This window comes from Emydura macquarii, unplaced genomic scaffold (genome assembly GCF_026122565.2).
Source record: "Emydura macquarii macquarii isolate MOO-44397 ecotype Brisbane River unplaced genomic scaffold, CSIRO-AGI_Emac_v2 contig_3530, whole genome shotgun sequence".
Classification (NCBI taxonomy): Eukaryota; Metazoa; Chordata; order Testudines; family Chelidae; genus Emydura; species Emydura macquarii.
The window spans coordinates 8,062,304-8,079,947 of record NW_027133667.1 but is presented as its reverse complement, the minus strand read 5'-3'; the positions used below and the strand labels follow the sequence as shown (position 1 = coordinate 8,079,947).

General features: G+C 39.8%; 1 protein-coding gene across 1 annotated transcript in view; it reads right to left on the bottom strand.

Moving 5' to 3' along the window:
- Positions 1-4,439: 4,439 nt before the first annotated feature.
- The window catches only part of IPO8 (importin 8), a 55,249-nt gene continuing 42,044 nt past the window's right edge, over positions 4,440-17,644 (bottom strand). Inside the window, exons 21-25 of the mRNA XM_067536258.1 lie at positions 16,808-17,028; positions 8,018-8,223; positions 6,690-6,911; positions 5,777-5,893; positions 4,440-5,046 (exon numbers count right to left, since the gene is read on the bottom strand). Coding sequence (XP_067392359.1) covers positions 4,949-5,046; positions 5,777-5,893; positions 6,690-6,911; positions 8,018-8,223; positions 16,808-17,028 — 864 coding nt within the window. The 3' untranslated portion in view covers positions 4,440-4,948. The remainder of the gene's footprint in view (positions 5,047-5,776; positions 5,894-6,689; positions 6,912-8,017; positions 8,224-16,807; positions 17,029-17,644) is intronic.

Below are 17,644 nucleotides of genomic sequence, written 5' to 3'. Positions count from 1 at the left end.
TGTTGTCACGAGTAATAGCACTAGAGGAGATAGAGATATATATAAAAATAAAAAGCAGGCAACTGAACCAGCTTATGTATTCTAAGGCTTTCTGATCTCTTTCTGGACTAGGGTCTCAGGACCTTTGCTGTTGTTGTAAATGGGTACACTCCACCTACTTGGATCACATACACGCTTCAAGGAGAGAGTGTTGTCTCCACCTGTATAAAGTGTTTTTCTGCTTAAACAGCTGTTATGGAAGCTGTGTTCTTTATGTGCTTTGCTGGGATGGGGAAATATGATTTCTACCCTCCTGAAGAGCAACAAAGCCTTCTGGAATAAGAATGACTGAAGAAGCAGAGAGACATGGGGAGCTGACCACAAAACTGGATCACATTAACAAGAAATAGCACAGAACTGTAACTAGAAGCTGTAAGTTTTTCTTTCTTTCTGCTAAAGATCAAGTTCTGGGCATCGACCATTCATCTATGTGAACTCTACATCTGGCAAGATAGGCTTCTTTCACAATCAGGACTCTCCCTATCCTGATTTCTAACTGCACTCTTGCCTCAGCTTTCAGAAAAAAATACAAGAGGAGTCACATCTCCAAAACACGATTGAGAGGTTCCTGGAACCTATCTGTGTCATGGACTAACTACAGAAGGGCTGCTCCTCTCCAGCTGTATTCAAAGCAGAGGGGGTTGGATATCGTTGTGGCAGTTGTGCATGCAAATTGAGAGGTTTGGCACTAGAGACACACACCTGGTCAGAGCAGGTTGCATAACTTTAAGCCAAGCAGCACTTACATTGTTTTCTTTTAAGCCTTCTTTAACTTTCCCGCTATTTTGAATACTCTCTGAAGCAGGTCTGATGGAGGAAAAAATCAGACTAGAAAATATTCTGGAACCAAGAGAACACTCATTGCTGTTCACTCTGTATGATGCAGGGCTCAACTCAGCAAGCTAACAGGAACCTTGACTCCTATGTTGGGGGCTCAAAAATCCTACAGTTCCAAAGGCTCCTCTTGTCTACTAACGTGTGATGTGATCAGACAAACTCATGGAGAGTTTCTCCACATGGACAACGGGCAGATTCTAAGGTAATAAACCACTTATTTCCATACCTCTTCACAACCCCCACTCCAGAACACCCTTTTCCAACTGAAGCGAAGAATCTTACCGTGACACTCTGCAGAACATGGTTTGCATATTTTGACCCAGACTGTCCCAAAGCAATTTGACCCAGATTATTTGACCTAAATTATTACATAATATGACCCAGACTGTCCCAAATGTCAATTTTAATCCACTGTACACGTTTTCTTCACTTTGGTACTCTGCTTCCTTCCTGGAGCTAGTCATTCTGGTTTTAGAGTTTGCTTTGTTGTAAAAACAGACTGCTCTTCCACCTTCAAAGAAAGAAACAGCCAGAGCAAAAAAAGGAAGCCAAAAGAAAAATACGAATCATCAAAAATTTAAGAATGACAAAACAACATTTGAAATGTAACACCCAGAACCAGTTAATTTTATCTGAAAAAAGATGTTTGACCACATAAGTTAATACTTGCTATAATTATAATCTACACAAGTCTAATTTCATACTTAAGCACCCATACAGTCACCTCCACACTTCATGCTGGCATACAGCAGTAAAGGTTACTGTTATCAACCTTTGTTTTAGTTGACAATACGTTCATAAATTTTTAGGTTTCCAAGGGCATCTAGGATTTGCCCAGTTCAATGCTGCTGGTATCTGACATTCCATAATTATCCTGGCTGCGAAGCTAGACAGTAATGTGTATTTGTACTAAATGTCGGAGAAGCTGAACACATGTCAAGAAGAAATCCCAACAATCCCTTACCTATTATCATGGTGTATGAATGCATATTTATCACATTAAAAGAGAACCACATGTAAAAGGGGAGTCTGGAGCCCAATAAACCTTGGACTATTTCTTTAATTGAATGTATTTTCAAAAATGGTATAAATTTGTGTTTGTTTTTTTGCCAGTAGAAACATTTACTCAATCTCCTGCGAAGGGGAAGGCTATTAACCCTTTTAGGCACAATCCCTTAAAATCTCCCTTTTGGCCACAACTGTGAGATATCACATAGCAATTCAAACCCATTGTAAGAAACATCTGGATGAAATTTCCTTGGCAGTTCACTTGGAAAATTATACAAGCAGCAGAGTCAGGGAACAACCATGACTCAGAGGGGTGGACACAATGATACCGCTATACAATGGGAGAATTCTGCTTGAACGTGTTAACGCCTGAAAACTACCTTGTGATTACGCAATTACCTTCATTAGTGGAAGAAAAAAAAATCCTTTCTGCTTCTTAGTTCTGGTGGGAAGAGAGAGAAAAGAGGCTTTGAAGGAAACCCCACTGACAATCTAACATTTTCTACATAAATGAATATGGCTTAAAAAGTCCATTTGCCAGACGCCCAATGGCAAAAAAGGAAGCTTTCATTGCCAAGTGTGTGTAGAGGAATCAGTGCCACCAACTTCTGAATAATTTTTGTTTAGAACTGTGAAGAAGTTTCTAGCTTTTATGGTTGTAAAGAAACCCAGCTGTGAACTGAAGGTAAAGTGATATGGTGTTGTCTCCCTAACACTCTAGATCACTGGTCCCCCAACTCTTAAAGTCACATCCTCCCCCCCTCCATGTCTAATGTAATCTGCCTGTGCCCCCCTAAACAGCCGTGGTCAAGAGTGAGGCCCAGGGCTGGAACTGTGGCTGGGGAGCCAGGGCCAGGAGCTGGGGGCAGGGATGGAGTGGAGCTGGGAGCAGAGCAGGGCTGGGTGGGCACTCCCTCCCTGCGGGGGCTGGCCTGGGCCCCGCTTTGCTCCCTGCACCCGACTTTGGAAACCTCTGCTCTAGATGGATATCTCCAGGCCTAAATCTTCAAAACTGACCAATGACTTTGGGGCCTGATTTTCAAAAAGTACTGTGCACCCGCCCTCTGCTAATCAAACCTCTTTCAACGGTTTCATGTTGGACATCCAAAACCACCAGTCACTTTATTAGCAAAGGCACCGGGGTCTGAATTTTAAAATGTTCAACGCTTTCTCAGGCTTTAGCAGACTGAAAGCAAATCTAAGAGACATGATAGTTTTTCACAGCTTCACCCAGGGTTTTGAATAGCAGAAGTGACAAAGTAATAAGAACGAAGTCAATTTCACTCCGGGGCTGCTTTGAAAAAATCTTTAAGCAGTGGCAGAGAAGGCTGCTGATCACCGAGGCTGAGGGAGGGGTAAAGTTGTAGACATACAATGCCCACAGCAGTAGGTAGGAGGACTAAAACAGCTGTGTATTCTCTGTACCTTGAAGTCTTTAAATTATTATTTGAGGACTTCAGTAACTCCGTCTTAGGCAGGGATCTATTAGAGGAGTGGGTGGGTGAAGTTCTGTGGCATGCGTTGTGCATAGATGGTCAGAGGTTAGAATAAAAGAGGAGGGCCCTGAGCAGGATCCAAGGACAGTACCTTCCCCCTTTGCAGTAGTTGAAGAGGTGATGGAGAAGGAAGGAGCGGTTGGGCTTTTCAATAGGGTACCACTCCAGACAAAGGGCTTTTCATCTTTCATGTCAGTCTAGGGTTAACAGTTGTCTAGTAAACACTTTCAAGACCTGAACAAGTGATCATACACAAAAAAACCCATGAAACATGGAATAAAGATTCTATCTTCAATCCTCATTTTAAAATGCTTAACCATGTTAACGTAACCCCATCATTTCCACTATGTCTTTGTTATCCCCTTAAGTTACAGAAGAGGGGTTTCTGTGCAAATCAGTATTTAGTTGGTTGTCTGCTTAAGACAAGTTTCACTATCTGAACACATATACAATTAGGTGTTTGAATATATTGGACATATATTGGAGTATAAGAGACTGACCTTTTAAAATTTAGGAAAAATTAAACATGACTAAATTACAACACGGGGGAGGAGTCAAACAGAATGCAGAGCAGAAGTACAAACCTACAAGAGTAAGATTTGGAGCTTCTTTCACCTGCATTAAGGTAAATTATTGCTCTAAAATGTTTTGGATCCCAGTTTTTCAGTACTATAACTGGATAATGAATCAAAGGAAAAAAATTTACCGGGTCCCAAAATAAAACCCAGTATTCAGCAAGAAAGGTGACAAGCTGTCATGTAGAACATTTACTTCCAAGGGCCATAGATTGATCACTCACACACTTGTGGAGATGGAAATTATTTGTTATTAGTGTCTGTTTCGATCGGAACCTGCCAGAGTATGAGTGCCATTACAACTCAAGTTGGTTGTCACTTAATGGAGAGATCTCAAGGACATGGACAGAGATGACCATTGCATCAAGGGAAAAGTCTGCTTTTAGATAAGAGCTCTTAATAACCCCAGAGTATACTTTACAATTCCAAAAGACAATACCCAACATATAAAAAGTCTACACCAAGGAGGGAAGCTGAGATGATGTTTTTGAAACCAGCAAATGTATATGCAATTGACAAACAACTAAGTCAAGTAGTAAAAAATAGATAGCAGGAAAACATGGAACCAAGGCTTACAGTGTATCTAGAAGTATCCTTACACTTAAAAATGTACAATGCACTCAAATACATTTGTTCAGATAATCCATGTACAACAGAAGGCACTGTTATCCATATGAATTCATCAATTCTGCACAGCAAAAACCTGAGAAGTGCAACTCAACTAGATTCAATCTAGCCCCTCCCAGTCATTCAGTTTCCTTGAGGGCGTACTTTTTCTTTTCAGTCCATCAAATTATAAAGACACCACAAGAATTTGAACATTACAGTAGCTGGTTAGAAAGAGCAGTCTGGTGGGGAAAACACACTGCTGTATCCCAGGGGAAAACCTTCTCGAGCATCAGATTACCCTCCCCCATGTTCTCAGAAGTCATGACTGCTTTACAATAAAATGTAATGATGAAACCCTTCCCAGAGTCCTTTTCAGTTTCTTCTTCAATTGCCTCCAGGACCATTTCCACCAAAGTTAAATGATGTGATCAGTCCTTTGTTGTCAAATGTGTAGCCACTTTGTTGTTCTATCGTCTTAGTCTCTAGAATTCAAAGAAGGGAAAGAAAAGGGATAAAAGCATGGAGAACAATTGTGTCTGATCTGTGTAGAATAGAAAGCTTGTGGAACAAACTCTGTTGACCAAGACTTCATTCTCAGACTTGCCATGGCAGTAATAAATGACAGCAGATTCGATTTTTTTCTCAGAACCCCTCTTTAGGGCAAATTGAGAGATTATTATGAAATAATAGTACATGACATTGTTCTGCATGTTCCTTCGTTTAACAAACTTATTTCCACCCATACAAGCCTCTTTTTAAATATTTATAAGCTTATATTTACTGTGAAAAGTAATTTTAGTGGTAAAAAATGTAAACAGCTGTTAAACACACAATGATCTATAATAGTTTTGATCAAATGAATGGTTGTCAGCCACGTAATATCTTATATCTACTCTACGTGAAATATCAATCTGAAAATCTAGCTCAGACCCTATTTAAACAACCATGTCTGCCAGATAAGAGTCTACAAATTAGAGGCAATGCTAATTTCTAAGTGAAATTCACCTCAGTGTAGACACTGCACAAGGCCCTATGCACCACTTATGCTCCTCAAGCCTCATCTAAGACCTAGCTCAAGGACTGCACAGGGATTCATGCTTGCCCACTGCACCCTATATAATTGTTACAGAGCTATATTCTGTTCCCTACAACACATAAAAAACAGCCCCGAGTCCCCACAATACATAAAATGGCCCCAGAGAAATGACTGACCTGCAACACTTCGCCGGTGTTCTGCTAATGTGTAAATTTCCTGTAGTTGTTTCTTCTGATCATCACTGAGCGGTGCTGTCAGTGAGTGGTACCAGGCAGCATCCCGGATCTGAACCGCTGTCAAAACAAGGAGTGGATGCAAAGTGATTTTCAGCCTGTGTTTTAAGACTATTTCCAGAATGACACGATGAGAAAGACACAAAGATTAAAAAAAGATCTAGGGATGTGGTTAAAATCACAGACCTTACACCTCAACACTGGCTTAGAATCCCTGTCAGCTTCTCAGAACATAGATGAGGGTGGCCTATTTCCAAAAGGGACTGGGGTTTGAGGAGCTCAAAATTAAGGATGTGCTTAAGCGCTTTCCTGAAACAGGGACTTAATGATGTTTCAAAGTGTGCCCAATATTCACAGACATGTTCAATTTCACTTCTGGATTGGAGAAAAATGATTTTTCTTTTAGGTTTTTAACCATTTTGAAAATGACAAATATTTCTATTTGACCATTCAAAAGACACTGAAGTAGTTTAGGCCCTAAAATTTAGGTTGTTTGAAAAGTTGCAATAGGGACAGTATGAACAGAAATGATTTCAGGACCCTTTCAATTAGAACACTTGTTCTGCTTTAGATGCATCTCTGAGTGCATGCTAGCCAAAGATTTCATGGTTATGTTAGAACAGGAGAAATAAAAAGTGAAACTCGTTAGTAGAAAGGGGGAAATTTTCAAAAAATCCAACCTAAAATAAGTCAGCATAAATAGTGAAGAAAACATACAAATAAAATCTCAGGTTATTTTTCAGTTTCAATAGTATAAGAGGTTACCAACACCACAGACAAGGGTTTTAAACAATTATTAGCATAAGTGTCTCTAAACTATCATATTAAATAATTATGCCTACAGGCATGTACGTACTTAACAGTGCTTGTGTAAAAAACTGATACTCATCTACACCATCTTCAAGATCAAGAGGAGTGCTAAATCCTTCTAGAGCAGTTTCTTCCAAGGCATCTTCATCCCAGTCATCATCGTCATCCTCCTCATCTTCATCTCCTCCTCCACAACCACCTCCTCCATGATTCTCCTGCATTGCCTGACCCACTTCATTTGTCTCTTCTTCATCACTTGGGATCTCTTCTGCAAACATATCAACATTTAAAAAACAAAACATCATATGCTTTCATTAATTAAAAATATTAAGGGACATAACATGTATACATAAGTTTTTGGCCAGGTTTTTTTTTTAAAAACTTGAAGACATGAAAAAAGGAAGTCATCAAAATATTTCACACACTTCAGAACACTGTTATGCTCTGTTTCTAATAACACCTTGGAAGTGTGAAACTGAAATCTGTTCTCACATGTACCCAATTAGTTTGTGAGTATAAGACTGCTGTAGGAGAAAAATAGCAAGGTTTCTCTTTTAAATTAATATACATAGCCTGTCATTTTGCTTTTTAATGAAATACAGCAAATAAAGACTTATGTGGACTTCAGATACCATACAGTGAAAAGACTTTTGTCAAATTTATTGCCTACCAACTTTCAGAGCACTCTCTTAACTGCACACACTTAAAACAACTTCCCTTAGTTGTTTAACTCAGCTTCCTATTTATGAAACAGAATCAAACCCTGAACCAACAAACCCCAAAGCAAAGTTCCAAACACTGCTATTTCTGATTTAATCAATGTCTCACAAGTTACTATGCCAAAATATCTAAAAAATATTTTCAAGAATATAAGTGGGGCTAAAAACAGCATTTCAAGTTTTTCTTTTGTCAGCTGGATGAAATGAGTGGAATTGGTCACATCTGCTCCAGGCATGTGGACAGCAATTTGTAAGGGGGTGGGACTGGGGGTTTTAGGCAAAGCACAGTGCAGAGATCTGAGCGGCATGTGACTACTGAAATTATTATGCGACTGTACTGCATTCTTGTGCTCAATAAGCAGAGGTAATTCAATTTAATTACAATCATGTTTGAAATTTGCACTTGTTAAATGCATTTCATATGTACCCATCTTAAGTATTAGAGCTTATAATGGCTTTCTATGATATAGCAAATTAGACATATACAGATAATACAATAATCTGTCATAAATGCTCTGTAATAGACTCCCCAATGCAGCAAATTCTCTGGATTTTTTTTTCCTTTTTGCCTGATAAATTGAGAGGAGGCCTCTGCTACAGGAACTTTTAAAATTTAATACAGGCAAATCCACAATGTAGAAACAGGAGATTTTACCATTATCTTCTGCATCATGTTTTTCATCTTTAGCATGGTCTTCATGTTCTGTAAGTTCCCGCGTAGCACACACTTGTTTTAATCCCAGAAACAGGAGCAAGATTGAAGGAACAATCTGGGCAGCCACAGCATCTACAGCAGGAGGTCGGTTTTGCAATTCCATTAGGATGCTCAGTCCTATTATACACATCTTTCTGTCATGAAGCCTAAAACAATACAAATATGTCACATGAGAAACAGGTCCCTTTGTATAGGCCACAGACGACTCAGGAATACCGTTAGAGTACTAAGCAACAGCTCCAAAATATATTATTCCCCTAGGTTTCAAAATGCAAAATTCCCATTAGCAAGTACTGCTTGTAATAACTGGTTGATCACCTATCATGCACTGGCTAACTTCCAAGAGCTGTTGATTGAGATTCCAAATACAAAGAAATGTAATGCTAAATAAACATGGTTAATGATGTAATTTATTTGACCTTCAGTAAAGCATTTGACACACGACATCATTACAAACTGGACTGGAAAATCAATTTGAATTGGTTTAAATAGGAGAACTGTCATGTGGATTGAAAACTGATGAAAAGGACCATAAGCAAAGAGCAATGGCAAACAGTAATATACTGAATTTCAGGGAGGGGGGGGGGGGGGAGAAAAGAAGAGGATCTGATGGAGTGCCACAGGGGCTGGTTTTATTTAAACAGTCTAGAAGAGTGGCTAAATTGGGCATTAAATTTGTAGATTAAATTTAATTGAGAGTTGTTGCAAATATCAATGAGATGAAAGAAATAATTCAAAGGCACCAGAATAATGGACTAGGAGATCCAATCAGGAAAAATGCAAACTAATACACCTGGGGAAAAATAATCCAAAGATATTCCATGGGAGGGAGATGGTTGGAAAATAGTAGCTGAAAGATCCATAATATTGACAATATGCAGGAAATTAGATAAGAGCTTATCATGCAATCACAGTTTTTTTAAAAAGTGCTTTTGAGCTGCTTAAGCAAAAGCATCACAACCACCATCAGGGCAGAGGTAATCCTTATTTACTGTCTGACACTCTTTAATCTACACTTAGATTACTGGATATCTCAATACTAGAAACACTGTTCAACTGTTTTTTGACAATACGGCATTTTGCTATAAAAGGAACTCTGCTTTTTAAAAATTCTCAGTTACTGACAGCTTTTGTGCAGACCTCCAAATAGGACAAGAAATATTCTACAGGAAAGAGAATTTTCCCTGAGTTACATTAAAAGATGTTCTGCCAACCTGGCTGGCAGGTTCTCATTCCCTTGCTCCTCCATGCAACATAGCAGTCTGATCCGGTTTTCTGGATTCACTCCAGAATGTTACTGCTAACTAATGTAAGAGCGGTGGGAAAGAGGAAAAGATGAAAAGGGTAGAAATCCCTTTTAGTTGTCTGATCATCTTAAGATGTTTCCAACTGGAAGCAAACAGGCCATTTTCCATACTATCATTATGGCTGTGCTGCTCATATGGTGGGGCCAAGTTATGGCATATAAGAGAACAAACGTTCTTGGGAGACACTTTTGTTACAGAGTTAGTATTTCTTAGAACTAGAAGGAGGGGTCAACGCTTGAGAGGCTGGGTAAACTAACACGATGCACATTTAAACCAATACTGTAATAGCAAAGTCCACAATAAAACTTACAAGGAGCCAGCCAGATTTATCCATAAAAAAACCCTCTATAAATTTTATTCCTACTCAAAGGTCAAACATACCACGGTATTAAGTCGTAGTGGGCATTGTGATGATTCAGCAATCTGTCCGCACAATATATAAATTCTCTGTCTGTATCTTTACCAAGCTGAAATCTCCATTTTGAATGTGCAGTATTTTGCTTTCTCTATTGTCCATTTGCCTCCATGTTGAACCGAAATTCCAACAGGAGTAGTCGCAAAGGCTTAATAAGAGGGTCATTGCCTTGAAGTGCTCCTCTGTTGAAATTAAATAGTTTTCAACCACAGACTGGCTCCCAAGCAGGAAAACAGTTTATCATGGGTCATGACAGCAACAAAGTCACCTGTAAGTTTCTATGATCATCTGAGCAGGCTGACGCAGGAGTCATCTGACAGAGGACTGGAAGGTCTTGAAAGATCTTTTTGCTCTTTTTGGCAATTTTCACTAGCTAAAGATGAGGGAAACAGCTGCAGGAGCTGGATGAGCCAGGGGGAAAAACCTTGCCAACCTGAATACCGATGGTTCGCCAAAGAAAAGGTGATCCAGAGTGAAGGGAAATGAGTATTGGGTTTATTGCTTTTGTGTACATCTATGTAATTCTCCTGCAATCAAAGAGCAATGCTGTGTTCAAGTCCTGTGCAAAGTCTGCATGGGTTATGTGCTACACCTTCCAGGTTGCCCTATGGAGAGTTACCAGGTTTACACTTTTAGGTGGAGTTCTGGGAAAGGGTGTTACCAAAATTATTTAGCTAATATTATACCTCTTTAATAGAATCCATACTTATGCTAAAGTGAACCACTATTCACAGCATACTGAAATATATTAAAACTATGTGTACGCTTTTGTTCTTGGAGCACACAGTGAAAGTAGTATTTTGCTGAGGTTTCTGACAATAATAAGCAACCAATATAATTGTTGCTAGAAATTAGGCATAAATTTTCAGCAATCTTGGACAGCAAGTGCAGATTGTATGGCAATGGAAATATTAGGGTAAGAACGATGCAAACTAATTTTCAGGAGTTTGCATTCATGGTAACAGCCTAAGGCATGTATACTACTCAGCAGTGAGTTATATTTCCAGAACAGTCCATGCTGCTGGTCATATCCCCAGATTGATGGAGGGGTAAGTATTTAACCCTGATCTTTCTGTATTTGTGCTGACTGATCTCTAACACTCCTGGGTTAATACATTTGATCAACCCCCCCACCACAAACCTTTAAGTTATAGTGTATTTAAGCTACCAAAGGAGCTAGAGCAGTCAGCACTGAGCCCAGGGGCTAGACAGCTGGACTCTGGGTTCCAGCTCTCAGGAGTGGGCACTAGATAAAGATTGGGGGCAGTGATTGAATTCGGTCCAGACTCCAGGAGGCTTAAAACACCCAGGGATCCAGAGACTGGGACTCCCCTTAGAGCAGTCTGGTGAGTGGCCAACACGGGGCACTCAACCAGATGTGAGACAGGCATCAAGCAAAACAAATGGTTACAAAGATGTAATAAATAATGGCTTACACAGGACCGGGACTTTTAGGGATTTCATTAGGCCTCTTCATATGTTAGTCCCATTAGGGCTTAGCAAAGCACTTCCCTTTTTTGAATGGTAGGCGATAACAATAAATTACTTAAAAAGAGCAAGCACAGCATTCTGACTACAATAGTCCATCCAAGGGAAAGCAGTCAACCAGCATATCAAACTATGTGTTTTGCCCGCATGGTGTTTGCCATCTCCCTAATTTATTGCCTTGAGAAATGTACTAACTGCAACCAGCAATGAAGGATATCCTCTGTCTCTAACTTTTAGGATTTCATTCCCTCCCCCCGCAAACACACACACTCCAAGTAAAAAAGGAAAGGTAGGCTAGGAACTGAAACCAGGAAGGTGACTGAATTCAGGAATCCCATTTTCAGCAATGCAACCTGGGGGGAAAATATTAACTGCTCAGTGCCTCAGTTTACCCATCACTAAAGCAGGCTTATTACCCATCACCATTTTTAACAGGACAATGTTGTAAGGATTGATATTTGTAAACCCCCTTGATATTGTTAGATTAACAGTGCTGTATATGTGCAAAGCACAACTACAGGGAGATCACCAGGATGAATACTTGTAAGACCAGAGAGAAAAAAATGGAACACTGCAAAAAGCCAAGCAGCCATAGTAATTAGTGCTGCTTCTTAGTAAATTCCCCTTCTTGGACAGTAAAGGAGAATAGAGGACTCAAGTATTACCACTTAAAATGGATTTATTCTTAGGAGCTAACCCAAATAGCTTCACAAATATAGAATATTTCTCGCCCTATGCTTTCAAGCATTTAAATGAGCAGCTGAAAGAACAAACGTGTGCTCTTGAAATATATTGTGGTGAGAGAGGTCCCAGAAGGATAGTTGAAATTCAGGCACCAGGCCAATATTAGTGAACTTGAGACAGAGGAAAAACTGCTTCTTCTGCTTGTCAGATGCAGATGAATAGCAGAACTAGCTATCATCTTGCTCAGCAGTCTATTATGCTCAGGCTGTATCAAGTACCAAAAAGATTTAACAAACCAAATAGGACTTTTTTATAGTGGGAAAGGATGTTCCAGCGTTCTTCTATTCTCTTCCCACCATGGGCCCAGCACTGAAGCAACCCTTCCTTCTGCATGAGGCGACCTGGACAATTCCCTGTGGTATCGCTAGTGGTGATCCTGAGACAGGTGCTCAGCAATGTAAAACACTCTTCCCACCACACGTACTTTTTTTGCTACCTCAACAGCACTTTCAGCCTGCAGTGCTAAGGATCCAGACTGCTTCCCAAGTGGAAGCACCAACTCCACCACCACAAGGCAAGTCTATTTTTAACAAGCTTTGTACAGTCTTCATAACCGGCAAGCCCCTCTGTAGCCCACAAAAGCTTATTTCAGTAATAGACAGAAGGAGCTAAAGGATCTTTTCTACTTTAAATTGAATCCCTGGTAATTCAAAGGCAAATCAACAAGACTGTCGTATACTAATTAGCTGCCCCTTTTGTGGTAAGAATCAATTTTCTTTCAGTCACATCAATGCGTTTTCTTTCTGTGCTGCAATAATTAGCCATTTCCTTTAGATTACAGAGTTTGGACCCGTCCTAATTTCTTATATCAAATCTTGTGCTTAACTCAATACAAATAATCAGTTTTTAAAAAATTGCAGGTGAAATCCTGGCTCTTTTGAAGTCAATTGATTCCTATTCATCAAATAAGCCTTCTTACTCAGCTTTTAGAGAATTCAGCTATCAAGTTCTCTCATTTTCAAATCAAAATTAAGTTTTCCTTTTCATTTTAGTTTCTGTAGAAGAACCTTTACTAGTAAGAGTATACAATGATCATGCACAAATGGCTCGTTCAAATTTCAGGCCATCAAGGAAAAGATGACAAATAATACAAGCACATAGGGTTTTACAGGTCTCCTCACCCCCTTACTCTAGTTAAATCTTAAATAACAAACACAATATATATTTCAGTCTACTTGAAACAATCCAAACAAGGCATATTATACATGTACAGATATGGACCCACAATTGTGCAATATCCAGGGGATAACACTGCATTTATGCATCATCTATACAGGGCAGTCTAATCCATCTCACACCCCAGGACTATTTCTAGCATTCTAAGTCTCTGAATAGCTCCAAAGAGTCATTATATTTTTAAATAAACCTAACAGAACAGTTACCTCCTTTACAGTAATATGGCAAGTCCAAAGCCGAACAGCTTCTGACAGAGAGGAGATGACTTGCTCCACCCTGTCTGTGGTGTTGTCTGTCAGCATTTGGACTGCAGATCCCGGAAGTGAGGAAAGGAATGCTTTGCACACCAGGCAGATGGCTCTGAGTTCCAGAATACTTACGCACAGATGAGCTTCTTGCTGAGACCATGTGCCCCGTGTCTGTAGGTGCTCTAAATAAGCTGCTCATCCTTGAGTGAAAGCATTTGTTACCAGAGTCTTGGTTGGCAGAGGGGAGAAGGGTTCACTCTTGCACACCTGTAATGGGTCTTTCCTTCAGTTTCATGAGGACATGACTTCTTGTGAGATCGTCACCTGCACGTCCCTGTGATGTCTGCTTAGCAAACAGCAAAATCAACTACACTGATTTCAACCATCTTTGCATGAAGCATAGCTGAATGGCAAACTACAACACGTAGGCATAGAAAGTAATGAGACCCAAAACAGGAGCCATGATCTTACTAATGTCTTCGAATGAGCCTGCAGCTGGCTGACAAGGTCCACTGTGGTCTGGAATCTTTCCTGAGGGAGATAAGCCTTTGAGGACTTAGAATCTCAGGCTTGGTCTACACTTACCCGGCGATTTGGCGGCAGTCGACGGGAGTTACGCAAGCTACGCAGAGTAGCTTGCGTAACTCCTGTTGACTGCTGTACTTCTGTTCTGGGCGGTATCTTCACTGCACTGCGCCACTTGAGGAGGTGGTTTCGGTAAGTTGACTTCCTGATAGATTGAGCAGGTCTACACTGACCGCTCAGTCGATCCAGATAAGTTGATCTGATGGTGGCAACTTTGCTGCCATCAGTGTAGACATGCCCAGCATGGCGAATAGGAGCACTCAAGGATGAAAGCTTGTTCAGGACTGTTAGAGTCTTTCTCCTCCAATTCTAAAGAAGTTCTCATTGAATGCTTCAGGAGGAGGAGTTTAAGGCTCTTTTGCCTTCTGAATTCTTTTGAAAAAGGAATGACAAAATTAAAACATCTACTGAGCTACACCCTTCCCCAAGCAAAAGGCATTTCATATGACCATCCTTGTGTGGAGTAAGAGCATCACAAGGAGGGGCAAGTTTCAAACCCCAGAGACTTTGCTTCAACCACAGAAGCTAAATCCAGTTCTGTGGAAATCTTTAACATTAACATGTCATGCTTTGGGTTTTTTTAAGCAAACAGGCATAAAAATAATCAGAAAAACTAACAATTATGTTATCTAGACTAATATACTAACTCTATATACCAAAGAGATTTAAGTTGCATAGTGCACAAGAGAAGGAGACCTAGCACGAGCCGTTGTTAAAAGGAACAGAGGGATGATTAGCACTGGTCTGCCCTTTATGCCTTTGGGTAAGGAAGAGGAGGGAGACATCCAGGGTGCTGCTGTGACCACAATGGACACTGCTGGCCAGAAGAACCCAATTACATGTACACAAGACATGTGCAAACCAGAAATGGGATCCAGGTGGACAAACAAGAGACATTTTTATCTTTTTTTTCTTTTTTCAAGTAGGGACTTCACGGTCCATCCCTCCCCCCTTGGTATTCAAGGCTTTAGACTAGTGACAGGCTTCAGCCCCAATACTTTGTAATCCAGCACAGCAAAAAACTGGAGCTTTATACTATTGGACAGAAGAGATTCTCAACTTTCCAGATATACGCTTCTGTATGTCTGTCTATGTACATGTTATAAAAAATGTATATGGACTCCTTAATATGAGATTGCAAACATCATCGCAAAATACCCTCCCTACTTTTAAATCATCAGTTCAAGTAACCTTTGTAAGGGACAGACGGCACATTTATTTCAAGCTACATTACTTTATTCAACCAATTCTTACTAAACCATCACTTAAGAGACAATACTAAGATGAGATGTTCTATTGGACACTTGGCTACAGCCAAAATATACCGCAGCAACTGGCCTCTCTGCCACATTGCTATGCTGATAGTGCTGGTCCAACTGGCAGAATGCACACAAGACCTGGAACTCCACCAAAACCTCTGAGAAAAATGTTGGGTCTCCCCACTTTGCTGAAGCCTACTAACTGCTACCCTTCCCAACTGTGTCCTCTAAGTAATACATTTTAAAAAGTAAAGAGGAGGCAGAGAGAGATAAAGCTACCTACTCTACACATGTAGTATATGCCTTTCAAGAGTCCTGCATGTCATGAGACACTTTACCTTTCAGCGGTTTTCTGGTTATGCCCCACCTGCCTCTACCAAAGTAACCCAAAGACAATATGCATTGTGTTAATTAAAATGGTATTTGTGTTATCTGTCCCAACACCCTGCACCAACTCAACCACTGCAGCCATAACGTACACATTCTCTGCTGTAGCTCTACACTGTGTTAATGGGTTTCATTTAGGAGGGAGGGTCAAAGCAATACTTTGGGGGAAAAGTATAAGTAAAGGAGAAAAAATGGGTGTGAGATCCTAAAACTAAGTATTTTTACTACATTAGACTATATATAGTACTAAGCCTTTACTATGCTACTGTAATTAATTGGCTCAAAAAGCTAGTTACATCTCCAATCTTGGATCAGAATGACCTGCATGGTTAGATGCTGCCCAACATTTTAGCAAATAACTGCCTGAGAAAAACAAACAGCACCATACAAACCACTGCTTGCACAACTTTAGAAAAAACCATCTTTCAAAAATATTATGTGCTAAATGTCCTGAATGAAGGGCACAAGGCATTCAGCATGTAACAGATGTCAGACTTTTTTGGCTTTTTGGGTCACCAATGACTGTAGATACCTACGTCTCGTTGAAATGCTCCAGAACGCACTATGTTGGCAATGTCAACTGTGGAGCCAGGCTTTTTCTGGGGGGGGAAGGCAGGGGAAGAACATGGCTGGGAACAGAGTGGAAGATTTTTTTGGTTGGAGGTGGGTTTGTTTATTTTTTTAAACTCACTACATTTAGCCCTTTTTCAAATTGAGGAAATTTAGGAAAAAACCCAACCATTTCCCTAAAACCCTGCGGGCTGGCTCTATACTTCAATGATTGAGATTCCCAGTACAGTGCATACTAGGCCATCTCATGGAGAGGCAGATATTCTATAACCTCAGAGAACCTGAGAGTCTAAAACTGATTAAGTGCTGAATGCCATCTTATGCTTGCTATACAGGATACTCAGCATGTAATCAAAAAGAAAAACTTAATACATTCAAGACAACTTTAACTGCACTACAGAACTCAGATTTTGTTGGTGTGGATAATGTTTAAATTTAGCTTTGGAATTTAATTTCTAGGATCATTGTGACTAGCGATTCAAAGCAAGATCAGAAGTCTACTTCAAAGAAATGATGAACAAGGAGTTTGAGAAAAAAAACTTAATACTTGCCCAAGAAAACAATCTGTGTCATTCATCCATTGGTTTATGAACTGCACTGTGATGGGCTCAGAGTTGTGTGGAAATCTGATGTTCTCTAACGTGTGCAGAAGTAGGTCAGGATTGTAGTAAAGGGCAGCTATGGCAACCTGAAGACACATGGTACGAAGCTCACTTGTTTTAACTCCTCGAGTTAATCGCTCTAGCACAGCTTCTACAAATAGTGGGATACACTGGGGACATAGTTAGGAGGGAGGAAAAAATTAAATGTTAAAAATATTGCCAGTTTGCACAACAGTTTAAAAACATTTATCAGTCTCAAACCTTCTGAACACAAAGAGTAAACTGAAATTTTGCCATCTTATAGCTCATAGTAGTACAGTATATTCATTTCCCAATAAAAAAGCAAAAGTGTACATTCATCTTAAGATTCTGTTTTCAAGCTTATAAAGCTTTCTGAAACAATTACCATTGGACTAAAAGTTATGGCTAGTCTCAACACAAAGGTAAATATTTTGGGGAAATTTGGTAGGATTTGTTTTAGTGTGGATAAAAGGCATTTTCAAGCTTTGGTAAACAGCTAAAAAAAATTCCTGTCCTGAGCTAAATCAAAAACATCTTAGTTTTAAAGCTACACTAGGCATATATATATTTCTTATTAAGAAATATATATTCTTCCAAATTGTAACTAAATATGGTGAAAAACGTCTTATCGAAATCTGCAAAAAGTATAGTTATTCAGATATTTGCATTGTGCACCTTTGTTATGTCTGGATTTGGAAAAAAATAGCTCCCTATATCAGAAGGTGCAGGAATATCCCAAGTGTGTATTTGGGAATGTGGTTGAAT